At 45.0% G+C, this 16,324-nt stretch overlaps 1 protein-coding gene across 1 annotated transcript in view; it reads left to right on the forward strand.

Annotated features, from left to right (window-relative positions):
* The window catches only part of LOC129710702 (ras-like protein family member 10B), an 82,907-nt gene extending 66,954 nt beyond the window's left edge, over positions 1-15,953 (forward strand). The window contains exon 4 of the mRNA XM_055657874.1: positions 9,105-15,953. Within this exon, the coding sequence (XP_055513849.1) occupies positions 9,105-9,375 (271 nt within the window). The 3' untranslated portion in view covers positions 9,376-15,953. The remainder of the gene's footprint in view (positions 1-9,104) is intronic.
* Positions 15,954-16,324: the final 371 nt, after the last annotated feature.

The raw sequence follows: 16,324 nt of genomic DNA on the forward strand, positions 1-16,324 counted from the left end.
GGAATTTTATTCCGTTTGAAACCAAGCTCCCGGTGAAGTATAATCATGCCTTGTACGTGAACAGGTTGAAGGGAGTTGAGGGGAGAATGTCACCTTTCCCGTCTTGCCATCAGCCCGACATGTGAAAAGCTTCAACTCTGCGTCCAGTCTATGCCAGGACAGGGAAATAAAACATGAAGAACAAAAACAGAAAGGATTAATAAACAGAACAAAAAGAACAAGAGAGAAGCAGTTGTTCTCCCGACTCATCACAACATGTACTATTTGCAGAAATGCATTATCAGAAATGCCAAATCTGACACTAGGGAACATGACAACTGTGAAATATCTTGTTACAAAAAGTTTGATTCTACTTTTAATTGTGATCTGAATGGTTTATTGCACAGGGCTGCCGCATATTGCAATAGTACCTTTTGTAAAGTGTTGCGTTCCCTCATTACCATTAGCTGAGAAGCTGGAGCCTCAGAAGAGAAACTGTTTGTATCCGCCACAGTTAGTTAGTACTTCAAGAGGTGCCAGAGATGATTGGGCTACTCTCCTTATCCTCTTTGTTTCTTTCATGCACTTGAGAAGAGGGTCAATGTTAACTGTGTTGCGTGGCAGAAGCATTGGATCCTCATTGGTCTCGAAATTCACCTGTACAGCTCCAAGTTGAAAAGTGGCTTAACCCAAAGTGGGAAAAAATTGCTTATGTTTCTGACATATGAAGAAAGGATGAGTAGGCTGGGTCTATATTCGACGAAGATTGGAAGAATGAGAGAGGATCTTATCGAGGAGGATATTTTTTCCTCAGAGAGTGAAAGAATCTTTGGAATTATTTTCCCAGAGAATGCTGAAAGTGGAATAATTGCACATATTCAAAGGGGGGACCATCAGGTATTTCCATTGTTGGCAAGACAAGGGATATGGGAAGACAGAGGGAAGGAGACAGAGGGAAGGATGGATTAGACACAATTTTACCAAATGAGGCAGCAAGCACGAGGGATGATTGACATACTCCTGCTCCTCCCCTCATGTTCTTTTGTTGTTACCATCTGCCTCTCACAGTTTAATGCTTCCTGCTGCGTTAGAGGCAGCACTGTGATGCAGTCAGCAGTGCCACTGCCTCACAGCACCAGTCATGGTTCGATCCTGTCCTTGGGTGCTGTGTGGGTCCAGTTTGCATGTACTCCCTGCAACCCCGAGGAATTCCTTTGGATGCTCCGGTTTCCTTCCACATCCCAAAGACATGTGGTTTGTAGGTTAATTGGCCTCTGAAATATTGCACCTAATATGCAGGGAATGGATGAGAAAGTGGGATAATATAGAACCTCTGCGAACAGATGAACGATGGTTGGCATGGTCTCGTCGGGCCGAAAGATCTGTTTCCATGCTGTATCTCTAAAACTCATAACCCAAGATCTAGTCAAGGAGAAAAGACTCTGTGTACATTTTCCTTGGCCCACAGGAGCAGGCAGAGTGGACACGGGTTGCACTTTTGCTCCAAACTGCGGACTGTCTTGGGAAAATCAAAAAACTGCAGATTCAAGAAATCGAAAAACAAAAACAGAAAACATGGAAAATACTCAGCAGGTCAGGATGCTTCTGCGGGAATAGGAACTGAAATAGCGCTTCAGATCAGAGAACGAGACAAAAGGTGGTTGCAAAGCCTCAAGGAGGGTGGGGACGGGGATGTTTTTGATAGCGTAAAACCGGGGTGACCACGGGGATGAACTTGAAATTAGGTTGCCTGATTAACAAATGAATAGCAGTTTGAGTGTGAGAAACAAAAGGACCTAGACAATAGACTGCAGGAGTTGCAGAGTGCAGAGCAGGAGGAACTACCCGGCAGGTCAGACTGCACTCATCCTTCACTCCCAGAGAGGGAAAAATAAAGTAATAAATAGCAAGCTGAGCCAACACCACAGGCTGACCCAGGCAGAGCAATCAAGTTACCTGGAGTTGTAGAATTCAACGTTTAGTACAGAAGGCTGCAACATGCTCAGACAGAAGATGAGATGATGTTCCTGGAGTTTGCTTTAGACATTACTGTGACAGTGCAAGGAGCCACACACTGGGGAAGGGATGGAAAATTAAAATAGCAGTCCAACTTTCGATGGCATTTTGTTTTTCTTGTAGACTCTTTTCATCTACTGATGGGGACTTCACTGCTAAGCTCCTGCCAGGAGTGCTGGCAGTAGATCATGCACAAGCTAATCTATCTCCCTTGGCCACCGTTATTCACCAGCTTGTCAACCATCTTTCACCTCTCCCAATATTGGCTCCCGCTGAGTGTAACAGACTCAGGAGCGGTGTCGAAAGGGAAGTCCCCTGACACTGGTTGCTCTACACTTTTGTCTCATTCAAAATTACTCAGTGGATATCCAGGTGGTAATAAAATTATTGAAAAGGAGGATATAATCAAAATGCTGGAGTAACACAGCGGGACAGGCAGCATCTCTGGAGAGACGTTACAGGTCGAGATCCTTCTTCAGACTGATGTCAGAGGAGTGGGTAGTACAGAGATAAAATGTAGTTGGTGACAGTAAGAACTGGGAAGGGGAGGGGATGGAGAGAGAGGGAAAACAAGGGCAACTTTAAGTTAAAGAAGTCAATGTTCATACCGTTGGGGGTGTAAGTTACCCCTCCTACATTTGCATGGGAAGGTGCCAGGACTTAACCCCGTTGAGTTTTTCCTACCTTCTGCTTCCTCTTCCAGATGTGTCTTCAAGATCATGATCAATTATTTCTTGTGTTTATATATGGGTCATAGTTCATTGTCCACACTGCTCCAGGTTACTATATGAATGTTGTCTTGTTTTAACTAATGGTCTTGATCATGGGGAAGAATTAAGGGCCTGTCCCACTTTCACGACCTAATTCACGACCTCTGTCGTGTTTGCCCTTGACTCATACTCGCAGCATGGTTGTCACGAGGTCGTAGGAGGTCGTAGCAGGCCGTGATGCTAGTTGTAGGTACTCGTGGCATCAAGTAGGTCGGGTCGTTTTTCTAGTCTGATGAAAAATGTCCACGAGTAAAAAATGTCGTGAATTAGATCGTGAAAGTGGGACAGGCCCTTTAAGCCACTCGGCCCATCGTCCACTCTGCCTTCAATCATGGCTGATCAATCTTTCCTTCTCAACCCCATTCTCCTGCCTACTCTCGATAACACTGGACATCCTTTCCTAATTAAGAAATTTGTTTTCTTGATTATGGTATTTGTCCTTGATCAGGGTAAATGTAGCAAGTTGCTGTCACTCCAGTAGTGCAAGTTGAGGTATAACTAATTGGGTATAAGCCATCAGAAAACTGGCTCAGAACATCCATTGCGATAATGGGTATGTCATTAAATGACATGAAACTTCCTCGGTTTGAAATATTTCTTGAATTGTGTCTTTCGCTACAAGTAGGGACAGGGTGTTGCCATGGTGATAATTAATGGAAATTCAATGTAAATTGAATGTACTGTAAATTATGTAAATGAGGTCTGGAGCTTGGTGCCAAGGTCAGCTTGTACTACCAATCTCTATTTGCCCTTTGAAAGGCCCTTTCTTGGGTTCTCAGATGGCCCCGAGCTGCCGTCATGAACCGCTGCAGTCCCACTGGCAAAGGTGGTCTCACAGTGCTTTCGAGGAGTGAGTTCCAGGATTTAGACCCAGCAGCAGTGATGGTTTAACAGTGAATGGATCAGGCTTTTCTGGGCTCACACCTGCTGTGGGTGATAACGCCTGTAAGGGGTGGTTGCCAAACCGACTGACCTGTTGTATCCGAGTCGCACATTTGATGTGGTCTACACGGACTTCAGGAAGGGCTCTGACAAGGTCCCACATGGGAGATTGGTCCAAAATGTAGAGGCAAGTTGGCAAATCTAACTGGCTTGGCAATAAGAGGCAGAGGACAATGGTCCAGGCCAGGGTTGTCTTTGTGATTAGCCTGTGTCGGTGGAATACAACGGGGATCGGTGCTAGGTTTGTTGCTGTTTGCTGCGTACATTGACAGACTGGATGTGAAGGTGAGAGTACAATTCGTAAGTTTTCAGATGACACATGGATTGGTGTGCTGTTTATAATGAGGGGGCTGGTCTTTGGCTTCAGACGAGTTGGTAGGATGAGCAGAGAAGTGGCAGATGGAAGCATGCACGATGATGTATTTTGGGAGAACAAGTCATGCTTGGATATACACAATCAACAGTCGGACTGTCGGAACTAGTGAGAAACATAGGGCCCTTATCCCTGGAGACTGCAGAAACATAGATGAGGTGGTTAAGAAGGGATGCAGGATACTTGCCTTCTCCCAATTTTGTTAGTCCTTGATGTCTCCTCCCCTTCCTCAGTCCCCCTGCTGTCTCCTCCCATCCCCCAACCTTCGGGCTCCTCCTCCTTTTTCCTTTCTTGTCCCCGCCCACCCCCGCCCCCGATCAGTCTGAAGAAGGGTTTCGGCCCGAAACATTGCCTATTTCCTTCGCTCCATAGATGCTGCTGCACCCGCTGAGTTTCTCCAGCTTTTTTGTGTAACTTGCCTTCATTAGTTGGGTATACAATATAAGAGCAAGGAAATTATGTTACAACTATGTTGTATGTTGGTCATGCCACAGCCAGCATATCGCATGCAGGTTTGTTCACCACACCAGGGGAAGGACATGATTGCAATGGAGACGGTGCAGATGAAATTCACCAGAATGTCACATTATTGGAAAGATGTTGTCAAGCTGGAAAGGATGCAGAGAAGATTTACGAGGATGTTGCTGGGACTTGAAGGCCTGAGCTATAGGGAGTGGTTGAGCAGGCTAGGACTCTATTCCTTGGAGTACAGGAGGATGATGATCTTATAGAGATGTACAAAATCATGAGAGGATTAGAACGGGTAAACACACAGAGTCTCGTGCCCAGAGTAGGGGAATTGAGAACCGGAGTGCATAGGTTTAAGGTAAGGGGTGAAAGATTTAATAGGAACCTGAGGGGCAACATTTTTTAATACAAAGGGTGGTGGGTGTTTGGAACGAGTTGCCGGAGGAGGAAGTTGAGGCAGGTACTATTGCAATATTTAATAAACATTTAGATAAGTACAGTGATAGGATATGTTTAGAGGGATTATGGGCCAAATGCAGAAGATGGAACTAGTATAGATGGGACATGTTGGTCGATGTGGGCAAGTTGGGACAAAGGGCTTGTTTCCATGCTGTGTGACTCTATGATACTATGGCACACATTGCCCAAGTGTGACTCAAAATTAGGAGGCCCTCATATTCCTGGTGCTGTGGAAACCCATTTAGTAGCATGATTCTTAATCTCATGACACCTGCCGAGTGTGCACTCAGTGAGAGTAATTAACATTAATGCTTCAACATTTTTACCAAATTCAGCTTTAATTCATTTCTCATAGTTTGAATGTCCTCATTTGTAAGCCTGAGGGACGGCAGCAAATGGCTTCAAAGAATTGAAATGACTTGATTCCAATTTGCAATCACCCCAAGGTATCCTTTACTCCAAGGGTCTGGAATTGATACACAGTAAACCCTATAGTTATGGTTGTCAAATTTTGCATTGGGGAGGGCAATCATGCACTAACCATGCAGAATCAAAGCATGTGTTGGAAAGAACTGCAGATGCTGGTTTAAATCGAAGATAGACATAAAACGCTGGAGTAACTCAGCGGGACAGGCAGCATCTCTGAAGAGAAGGAATGGGTGACGTTTTGGGTCGGGACCCTTCTTCAGACTCCAAAGAATTATCCTTTATGCAAATCATTTAAAGTTCAATCCTTACAAAATGTAAATGTAAATGTATGTGTATATGTAAATGTATGTGTATATGTAAATGTGCATGCAAATGTAAACATTAAATCTAAACATAAATATAAGCCAATCACCCGGTGGCTCAGCACTTCAACTCCCCCTCCCATTCCCATTCCGACCTTTCTGTCCTGGGCCTCCTCCATTGCCAGAGTGAGGCCCAGCGCAAATTGGAGGAACAGCACCTCATATTTCGCTTGGGTAGTTTACATCCCAGCGGTATGAACATTGACTTCTCTAAGTTTAGATAGCCCTTGCTTTCTCCCTCCCTCCCCTCCCCCTTCCCAGTTCTCACACGTCCTATTGTCTCCGCCTACTTTGTATCTTTTTCCCGCCACCCCACCCCCGACATCAGTCTGAAGAAGGGTCTCGACCCGAAACATCGCCTATTCCTACTCGCCATAGATGCTGCCTCACCCGCTGTTTCTCCAGCATTTGTTGTCAATCTTCAATTGTTCTAGCATGTGCAGTTCTTTCTTAAACATATAAATGTAACTGTTCCCCCACACCTATCTTTCAATGTACTTTCTAAACTCTTAGATTAATTCCACTTTATAGACAATTCCATTTAGCTCGGGTTTAGGATTTTGTCTGCAACATTTTTCTGTCAATGAAATGCCACAATCTCTTTTATAAAAGTTGTTTTAAAAAGGCTCTGAAGCAAAAAATACAAAATTCACTTGTACTGGTTGTAAAACAGAACAAGCAGTTTAAGAAACAGAGGGCATTAGAGGTCAAATCCCCCATGTTAGTGGCACCTTTCTTCATAGTTTTACTCACTAGACAAGCTTCAAGTAGCAAGCAAACACACGCGCACGCACAGCTTTTTCAAAGCGAAAACTGACAATCAGCCTTATTCAGGAACCTTGACTCATGATCCTCACATTCTGATGCATGATGCTTGCTGTTTCGCAGAGTCTAAGACTAACCCAACTCACAAAAGTTGATCAGAACCCTTCTTTAGACTGAAATCGAACCAAAATATCACCTATTCCTTTTCTTCAGAGATGTTACCTGACCCGCTGAGTTACATAGAAACATAGAAAATAGATGTAGGAGGAGGCCATTTGGCCCTTCGAGCCAGCACCGCCATTCATTGTCATCATGGCTGATCATCCACAATCAGTAACCCGTGCCTGTCTTACTCCAATATCCCTAGATTCCGCTAGTCCTTAGAGCCCTATCTAACTCTCTTTTAAAATCATCCTGGGAATTGGTCTCAACTGAGAGAATTCTGTGGCAGAGAATTCCATAAATTCACAACTCTCTGGGTGAAAAAGTTTGTTCTCATCTCAGTTTTAAATGGCCTCCCCTTTGTCATTGGACTATGGCCCCTGGTTCAGGACTCCCCCAACATTGGGAACATTTCTTCCTGCATCTAGCTTGTCCAGTCCTTTTATAATTTTATATGTTTCTATAAGATCCCACTCTCATCCATCTAAATTCCAGCGAATACAAGCCCAGTCTTTCCAATCTTTCCTCAAATGTAAATGTAAATATTCCCGCCATCCCAGGAATTAACCTTGTGAACCTATGCTGCACTGCCTCAATAGCAAGGATGTCCTTCCTCAAATTAGACCAAAACTGCACACAATACTCCAGATGTGGTCTCACCAGGGCCCTGTACAACTGCAGAAGTACCTCTTTATTCCACTACTCAAATCCTCTCGTTATGAAGGCCAACATGCCATTAGGTTTCTTCATTTGCCTGCTGTACCTGCATGCTTACTTTCAGTAACTGGTGTACAAGGAATTCCTCCTCATCTCCTTCCTAAAAGAACATCCTTTAATTTTGATGCTATGACCTCTGGTCCGAGACTATCCCACTATTGGAAACAACCTCTCTACATTTTGCAAGTTTGTCCCTGTTATTGGAAACCAGCCCATCCATTATTTTAGGCTATTTTCAGGATCTTAAGAGCTTTTAGTCTTTCACTGCTGAATTTTTAAAACTTCCCAGACCCTTGGTCTAACGACAGCCCTTGCCACTCTCTCCTTTATTCTCTCCAATTATTTTCTCCAGCCGAGACGTCTCTACACACAAAGGCTATGGTGCAAAGGCTAAGTGAACGTAAGGGTACTTTCTTAGTACACTCTTAATTTAATAACCTAGTTTTAATGGAAAGTGTGATGATTTTTCAGAGCTTTGCTGTTTATTTCCACAAAGCTTCACTTCTGCCTTTGCTGCTTCAGTTGTGTGAAAACTGAACAAAACTGAACAAGGGTGACACGGTGACGCAGTGGTAGGGTTGCTGCCTCACAGCGCCAGAGACCCGGGTTCGATCCTGCTTACGGGTGCTGTCTGTATGGAGTTTGTACGTTCTTCCCATGATTCCCGCAAGGGTTTTCATCGGGTGCTCCGGTTTCCTCCCACAATCTGAAGACGAAATAAGTTTGTTGGTTAATCTGGCATCGGTAAAATAAATTGTCCCTAGTGTGTCTAATTAACCCTTCCTTTTCTATCAGAGCTTCTCATTTCCAACCAAGGATGTGTAATGACATCCTTCATCTGAGCAGAACTCTCTCAAGCCCACTAGTAACCTCATGGTTTCTGTCAGAGTCCAGGCGACAGGTTGCATCAGACTGCAAGGGGAACGCAAGCCGTGAAGTTCATTCATTGGGCAAATTGAATTGCTATTGTGAAATCCTGTAAAATATGCAGTAATAATGTTTTCTTTAGAAAATAAATTTGCTCACTAGGTTTCAATTATAGATGTTGAAAATAAGAGTCGTAGAATCGTTGTGGCGGTTGTAAATATAGTAGTCACAAAAGCATTTGAGTGGATTGTGAAGAAAAGATGCTCAGTGCCCAGTAGAAGAGTCAGATGCTGGTTTAAACCAAAGATAGACACAAAATGCAGGAGTAACTCAGCTGGACAGGCATCATCTCTGGATACAAGGAATGGGTGATGTTTCAGTTGGAGATACTTCTTCAGACTTCATGATACCCACATACCCATCTTCTTCAGACTGAAACAGTCCAAAGAAGGATCTCGACCCAAAAGGTCACCCATTCCTTCTATCCAGAGATGCTGCCTGTCCCGCTGCGTTACTCCAGCATTTTGTGTCTAACTTCGATATGTTGATAGGGTTGGATGAAGTTGGGTGTTAGGCGAGTCATGTTGACCTCAGAGGCCGCCTGGGCATATTGTCCTCTTGTTCTGCTTCACGTTCTGTGACTTAAATTTCCCGATTCTCCGATATTGATATGTAAAATGTTCAAAGGGAGAGTTGCAATAATGAAACCATGATGTCTTGGTGCTATGGTTGAATGAACAGACTGTTAATCCAGAGACCTCTCTCTCTCTCTTTCTTTCTGCTCTTCCCGCCCAGGGTGATTGGAACCAGCGAGATCCCCATCATCATTGTCGGGAACAAGCGGGACCTGCAGCAGGGCCGTGTCATTCCCAGGCGGAATGTGTCCAACCTCGTGAAAAAGACCTGGAAGTGCGGCTACATTGAGTGTTCGGCCAAGTACAACTGGCACATCCTCATGCTCTTCAATGAACTGCTAAAGACCATTGGCTGCGCACGCTGCAGGCACATGCACACCGCCATCCGCTTTCAGGGAGCCCTGCGTCGGAACCGGTGCAGTGTGATGTGACCCTCCCTTTCCGCCGGGGGCTTTGCAGCGTGCGGCCGTTGCACCACGAGGGCTGTGAAGGGGTCGGGATATGTAGCGGGTAGATTTTTACCACCAGTGCTTTGAGCCAGCCGCACGTCGGACTCGGATCTGAGGGCGGTGATAAACAGGCATGGTCTGCGGCCTGCTTCTCTCCCCCCCCCCCCCCCCCACTCTCCGCTCCCGACTCGTGGTTCGGCAGCTCTGCACCATTGTGAAGTTTGCCCCCTCAATTCTGTCCAACGGCCACTCTTGGTTTGTTTCTGTCAGTTACTTCAGCAATAATTAATCAGAAGGACTTCAGAACGTGGTGTCCTATCTGCCAGCAGGAAACGCAGCACCAGCACTCTCGACTCTGCATCGGTGGTTGTAGGGTCAACCCTTTCCCTAATCCTGACAACAGTATCTGTCTAGGCTGACGCTCCAGTTCGTGACTGAGGCCTTGCTGCGGTGTTAGACTCACGGAGGCAAACAGGCATGGAAACAGTCCTTCAACTCACTGACCAACTAGGCCCCATCTACAACAGCCCCATTGCATTCTCCCCACGTTCCTGTCAGCTGCCGTCTACGTCAATGATTCTACACAAAACCCACACACTAGGGGCAATTTACAGCAGCCACTTAATCTAACAAGTCGCACATCTTCGGAACGTGGCAGTAAACCAGAGCACCCAAGGGAGACCAATGCAGTCGCAGAGAAAACTTGCAAACTCCACACACAGACAGTACAGGAGATTGGGACTGTACCCCAGTGGCTGGAGGCATGTGAGGCAGCAGCTTCAGCAGCTGTGCCCCAGTGCCACCCTGTGGGAGATACCATCTTTCAAAATGCCCGCTCAATGCCACAATTTACCAATAGAGCAGTAACGTTCTCCCCAGTGTCCTGATCACAGCTCCAAGAACCATGGCTGAGACTGCGTCCTACACAGGTCGATGAAACTGTCTTTGCAAAGTCTGATGAGACCATGCATGCAGATCTTAGTGCCACCATGTCATACACATGTTGCTCTAGTCTAGGGGGACAAAAACAGAAGCGCTGGAAGAACAAGGTGAGCAAGTTTGCATCTTGAGCAGAAAGATATAGCAACACAGAGGCAAAGAGCTCTACATCATGGATATAGATTATGTTTCACCAATGACTTGTTCAACTGTACCACAATGTCCCAACTTTTGTTCCCAATACCCTTCCTCATGAAGTCTCACATGCTAAACGCTTTCTTCTCCACCTTGTCCGCATGTGTCACCAAGTTGGAACCTTCATGAGCCTTGTCTGGAAGGTTGGTCGAAGCATCTGGTGTCTTTTACTTTCTGCTGCACCGCACTGTGCTGGAATCTTGCACTTTAAGGCGAGACCCCCCTCCCCCCTTGTCTGCCATCCTTACCCTTAACTGAGTAGGGCCATAAGTGAGGGTAGGACTGGAAAATTCCAGAATGGGTTAGACTTGAGAGACTTTATTGTTGGGATCCAAACTCAGTTATCCCTGGGATCTGTGACCAGTTATCCTTGGGATCTGACCTCACTTATTCCTGGGCTCTGAGATCAATTATCCACGTGCTAGTTATCCATGAAGATCAGATGTGTAAAGATTGCACTCTGTGTGGTAGTAACCTGTCACAGTAACTTGTTTGGTCCTTCCTTCCTGCAGCACTAATTCTCATAAGCATGCACACGTCTCACATCCAGGCAAGGGTGGGAGGTGGTATTTCTCACTGGGTCTATTTCAAACCCCCTGTATACACACACTTTTCAGCTTAAACCTCTGGAAGCCTCTTCTCACTCGCTAATTGCCGGTAGAAATGGCACCAGATCTCAGTATTCTTCCCCACAGCACTGTAGGAGCTGTACAGTGAATCAGTGATGTTGTTAATAGATTGAGTTGGTGACCTTGCACAAGGGCGACCAAGGAAGGTCAGAAATAATTGATGTTGTGGCTTAGTGGACGAAAAATGACTAGATGTAAGAGAGTTTGGTTCATGAGGATGATTAACCTGGACCACCTGTCATTCCCACATCCTTTGAACTGTACAAAGATCCACTCTGAGTGAAGCAAAGTTAAAAGTGGGTTCAAATCCGTAAATCACATCACTTCAGGGATAGACTTGAACATCTGTCAAAGGGAATGAGAATGATTGCATCAGCCTGGGATATAATTGTACATATGGTGTCCATTGATCAAATATAACTGCTTATTGTGGATTCTTCCCTGAGTTCAGTACTTCCCACAACCTTAACATCTAATGAGGTATTTTTGAAGTTCGGTCACGTGTGATTTTTACGACTGTTCTAAGGAACATTGGAGTGTAGTATTTTTTTTTTTTTTTTTTTAAAAGCTTATGTACAAGGGTGACACACCAGACTGCAGATGCTGGAAATTTGACCAAAAAACTGCTTGAAGGAACTCAATGGTTCAGTGGCGAGAAATTCTGTGGGGAGAAATAGACAAACGACGTTTCGGATCAGGAGTCTTCTTCAGACTGATAGATCAGACCTTGTGAAAAAGGGTCCCGTTCGGAAATGCTGCCTGACCCAGTGAGTTATTTGTGTAGGAACAAGTAACTGCAGTCTGCAGAAGGGTCCCGACTTGAAACGTTGCCTATTAATGATACTCCAGAGATGCTGCCTGACCCGCTAGGGTTCTTCCATTGTTTTTGACATAAGAGGGCATTGCGTCTCAATAGCGGGTCTTTGACAGCAGCTACAGTGCCCTCAGTAAGATGGAAATTGCCTGATGATAAGGGTTAAGGGCTTTGTCTCATTCCCATGGATGATGGGTCAGGACTTCCATTGCTGGGTCCAGGGGCGGAAAACCCGGAGGGAGGGGCCAGAGGAGATACGTCCGTCCCCCCCCATGTTTTGAGAGGTGGGGGACATCTCCCCCCCATGTTTTTGTGATCCCGATTTTAAAATCTCCGCTTTTAGCGCTGGATTGAGCCTCTGAGCCTCGCGCGCGCGTGTGAGTGTGCGCATGTGTGCGTGGCTGCCAAAACAATTGTGTCCCCCGTCCCCTCCATGTTTTGATAGTGAGTTCCGCTCTTGGCTGGGTCTGGGTTATGGGGTACTGGTGTCAGGGGTGTGGATCATTTCTCATGCAGCCACTCAGGGGCTGAAGAGTTGTTGTTGAGCCTCAGCCAGCATTGGGCAGTGTCAGATGTCAACGTTTTCACTGAAGATCAATCTATATCCTGTGATTAACTACTCCAGCTGGGTGGTCTATATACATTAAACCTTTCACTCACACTGCCCAGGGACACCAGAGAAAGTTCGGGCCCAGCTACCTTATGCTTTCATCATTTCATTACGATAAGGAAGGAGGCCATTCAGCTCACCGAGTGATCACAGAGAAATCCCATGCACTAAGGGTGGCACAGTGGCACAGCGGTAGAGTTGCTGCCTTACAGCACCAGAGACCAGGGTTCGATCCCAACTCAGGGGGCTGTCTGTACGGTGTTTGTACCTTCTCCCCGTGGCTGCGTGGATTTTCTCTGGGTGCTCCACTTTCCCCCCACACTACAAACTCATATAGGTTTGCAGGTTAATTGGCTTTGGTAAAAATTCTAAAATTGTCCCTAGTGTGTAGTTTAGTGCTCGTGTGCAGGATTGCTGGTCGCACGGACTCGGTGGGCCGAAGGGCCTTTTTCCACATGGCATCTCTAAAATAAAGACTAAAATTCCTTTGTAACCTATTCTCAATCCCCAGTTTCTAACGTCACCTCCATATTAGGGGCAATGTACAACAGCCAATTAACTACCAACCCATGTACATCTTTGGGAAATGGGAGGAAACCAGAACATGAGGAACACGCAAACTCCACACAGACAGCACCTATGTTCAGGATTGAATCCATGTCTCGAGTCCACAATGGCACCATTTTGTTGCCCTTTCTTTTCCAAAAATAAAAGCTGGTGAGTTATTGCTCCTGTCTGCGGTGAAGTCATGAGGTCATAAGTGATAGGAGTAGAATTAGGCCATTCGGCCCATCAAGTCTACTCCACCATTCAATCAAGGCTGATCTATCTCTCATCCCTAACCCCATTATCCTGCCTTCTCCCCATAACCTCAGACACCCGTACTAATCAAAAATCTATATCTCTGCCTTAAAAATATCCACTGACTTGGCCTCCACGGCCTTCTGTGGCAAAGAATTCCACAGATTCACCACCCTCTGACTAAAGAAATGTCTTCGCATCTTCCTAAAAGAAGTCCTTTAATTTTATGACCTCTGCTCCTAGACTGTCCCACTAGTGGAAACATCCTCTCCACATCCACTCTATCCAAGCCTTTCACTATTCTGTATGTTTCATTGAAGTCACCCCTCATTCTTCTAAACTCCAGCCAGTACAGGCCAAGTCAGCTGGACTTCTAACCATTCCAGTATCACATCTTTACAAATGAATGAAAAACATATATTTTCGTTATAACATTTACATGGGAGCTACTTGCTGTGCCATGTTCTGACAGCAGGCTAGCTGACTGGCTCCGAAATGAGCATGGTGGCGGTAGCTTGCCATGACTTTCTGTCCCAGGTATGGATCCTCTCACACCACACCAGCTGGTTGATTCCCAAAGTACCCTCATCCTAATAATGTTCACTATATCTTTGCGCTCTGTGGCCTCTTCTAGTGCACAGATGGCTTCCTACATCTCCCAATCTAACAACAGTGACTTTTGTTCCAAAGAACATCATTGGCGTAAAATGTTCTTCAAGACATGAATCTCATGTATTTTCTCTATCTCTATCCCAATGGTTTAATCCACCGGAATTCCAGTAACGTAAATGCCACGTCAGGCAATCCTTCCCCACACTTGACTCTCACTCGTTTAGATTGAGTTTTCTATATTGGTCCATTTTGTACAATAACACATCTGGAACACAAGTTTTATCAAATAGAATGGTCTGCGGAAATTAGTTGGACCATTACCATGTGCTCTCTTGCGTAAGATACCAAAAAGTTTAACTGAGTTCCCATTTTTTCTGTACAGCAGAGGTCAGCAAGGACAAGGGAAGGGCTCTACATTCTGAAGTGACAAGCAACAGCAGACATTGATATTCATGTCTACAACATGCCAAGGTCAGAGGTGGAGCCCATTGAGTCTGGTACAAATCAATAGAATCTCAACAAACCATAACTATTGTTACATGGTCTGAATGAGATGGTAAACTATTGTAACTGCCAACTGATCCTTCATTTGCATTGTATATATTCTGGTTATTAATTCAATACTGACGGGTTTGTGCAATTATTAATACTCCACATTGTACCACGATCTCTTGTACCCAGAGTAAAGAACTTCCCATCCAAACCCAGGATGAATACTTTTACTCAAAAAGTGCTATAACGGAGCAAAATAAATTTTATTTACAATAATTTATTGTGTAATTGTAAATATTTATTCGGTCATACTGGATTAGAAATAGATTTGTCAGATGTAATCAATTTAATAGGGGAGGCACAGGGGGTAGTGTTGCTGCCTAACAGCTCTGGCAAGCCAGGTTCAATCCTAACCTTGGATCTATCTGAGTGGTGTTTGCACGTTCTCACCGTGACCATATGGGTTTTCCCAGGTATATCAATTTCCTCCCATATTCCAAAGGTGAGCAGGTAGATTAATTGGTTGGTGTAAATTGAGGGTAGCATGTTGGTGAGTGATGTGACCATCAGATTGGTGTTGATGGGCGGGGAGGGGGTGAAGGTGGGAGAAGAATGCTGTGAGAGCCAGCATAGACAACAGCTGAACCTTATAAGAAAAACATGTTGAAATTAGAATTAGATTAGAATTAGATTCCTTTATTATCATTCAGACCTTTCAGTCAGAACGAAGTTATGTTGCCTGCAGTCATACACAGAATCAATAATAACAAAACATACAATAAACACAAATTAAACATCCACCACATCCATCATGAGTTCACCAAGCACATCCTCACTGCGATGGAGGCAAAGTCTTTGCATAATAAATTGCATAATAATAAATGGAATAGGGAAACATTGAGCTAGTTTAACAATAGAGAATAAGGCAAGTGAGATTGCGAAAGAGGCCCTTCAACACAGAGGGAAAGAGAACCATTCCATATTGAGAAATAGAGAGATACCACAACATTAAGAGAGAATGAGGGTGAGCACACAACATTCAAAGGGAGAGGGGAATCATTTAGCTCTGAAAGAGGGAGATGGGCCACACATTTAGCGATATAGGACTATTCAATATTCAGCAAGAGAGATGGATTCCTCTTCGTCGAGTCCATTGCAATCTCAGATGTCGTTCTGCCAGTATCTGGCGCAGGTCACAGAGAGATGGATAACTGAACATTGCGTGGGTGACAGGAAGACAGTGAGGGTAAAAGGCAGAAAGGAATCAGCACCACTCAATATTGGGAAAGGGAAGAGGGAGAACCATTCAATCAAGAGAGTGCAAGGATAAAAGAGGGACTCAATCTGGAGATAGAGCGAGAGGGGGGGGGGGGGGTAGAAACGCATGGTTGTGCAGGGTGAGAGACTGAGATTGGGAAGGGGATATTGATATTCATTTATGTGTTAGAGAGAGAGTGAGTGGGGCTACAATATCAGATTCAGATTCAGATTCAGATTCAATTTTAATTGTCATTGTCAGTGTACAGTACAGAGACAACGAAATGCATTTAGCATCTCCCTTGAAGAGCGACATAGCAAACGATTTGAATAAAAAAATAAATAATAAGTGTCGGGGGGGGGGGGGGGGGGGGGGGGGGTGATTGGCAGTCACCGAGGTACGTTGTTTAGTAGAGTGACAGCCACCGTGAGCTGTCGAAGGAATGTTAGAGATTACTGGAAAAATGAGAGAGGACTGAATAAAGAGTGAGGGGGCAGGACAAGAGGACCACAACATTGTGAGAAAGGGAGAGAGAAAGGAGAAACTGACTCAGCCTTTGAGAAATGGAGAGAGAGATGTGG

Source organism: Leucoraja erinacea, chromosome 28 (assembly GCF_028641065.1).
Source record: "Leucoraja erinacea ecotype New England chromosome 28, Leri_hhj_1, whole genome shotgun sequence".
Classification (NCBI taxonomy): Eukaryota; Metazoa; Chordata; class Chondrichthyes; order Rajiformes; family Rajidae; genus Leucoraja; species Leucoraja erinaceus.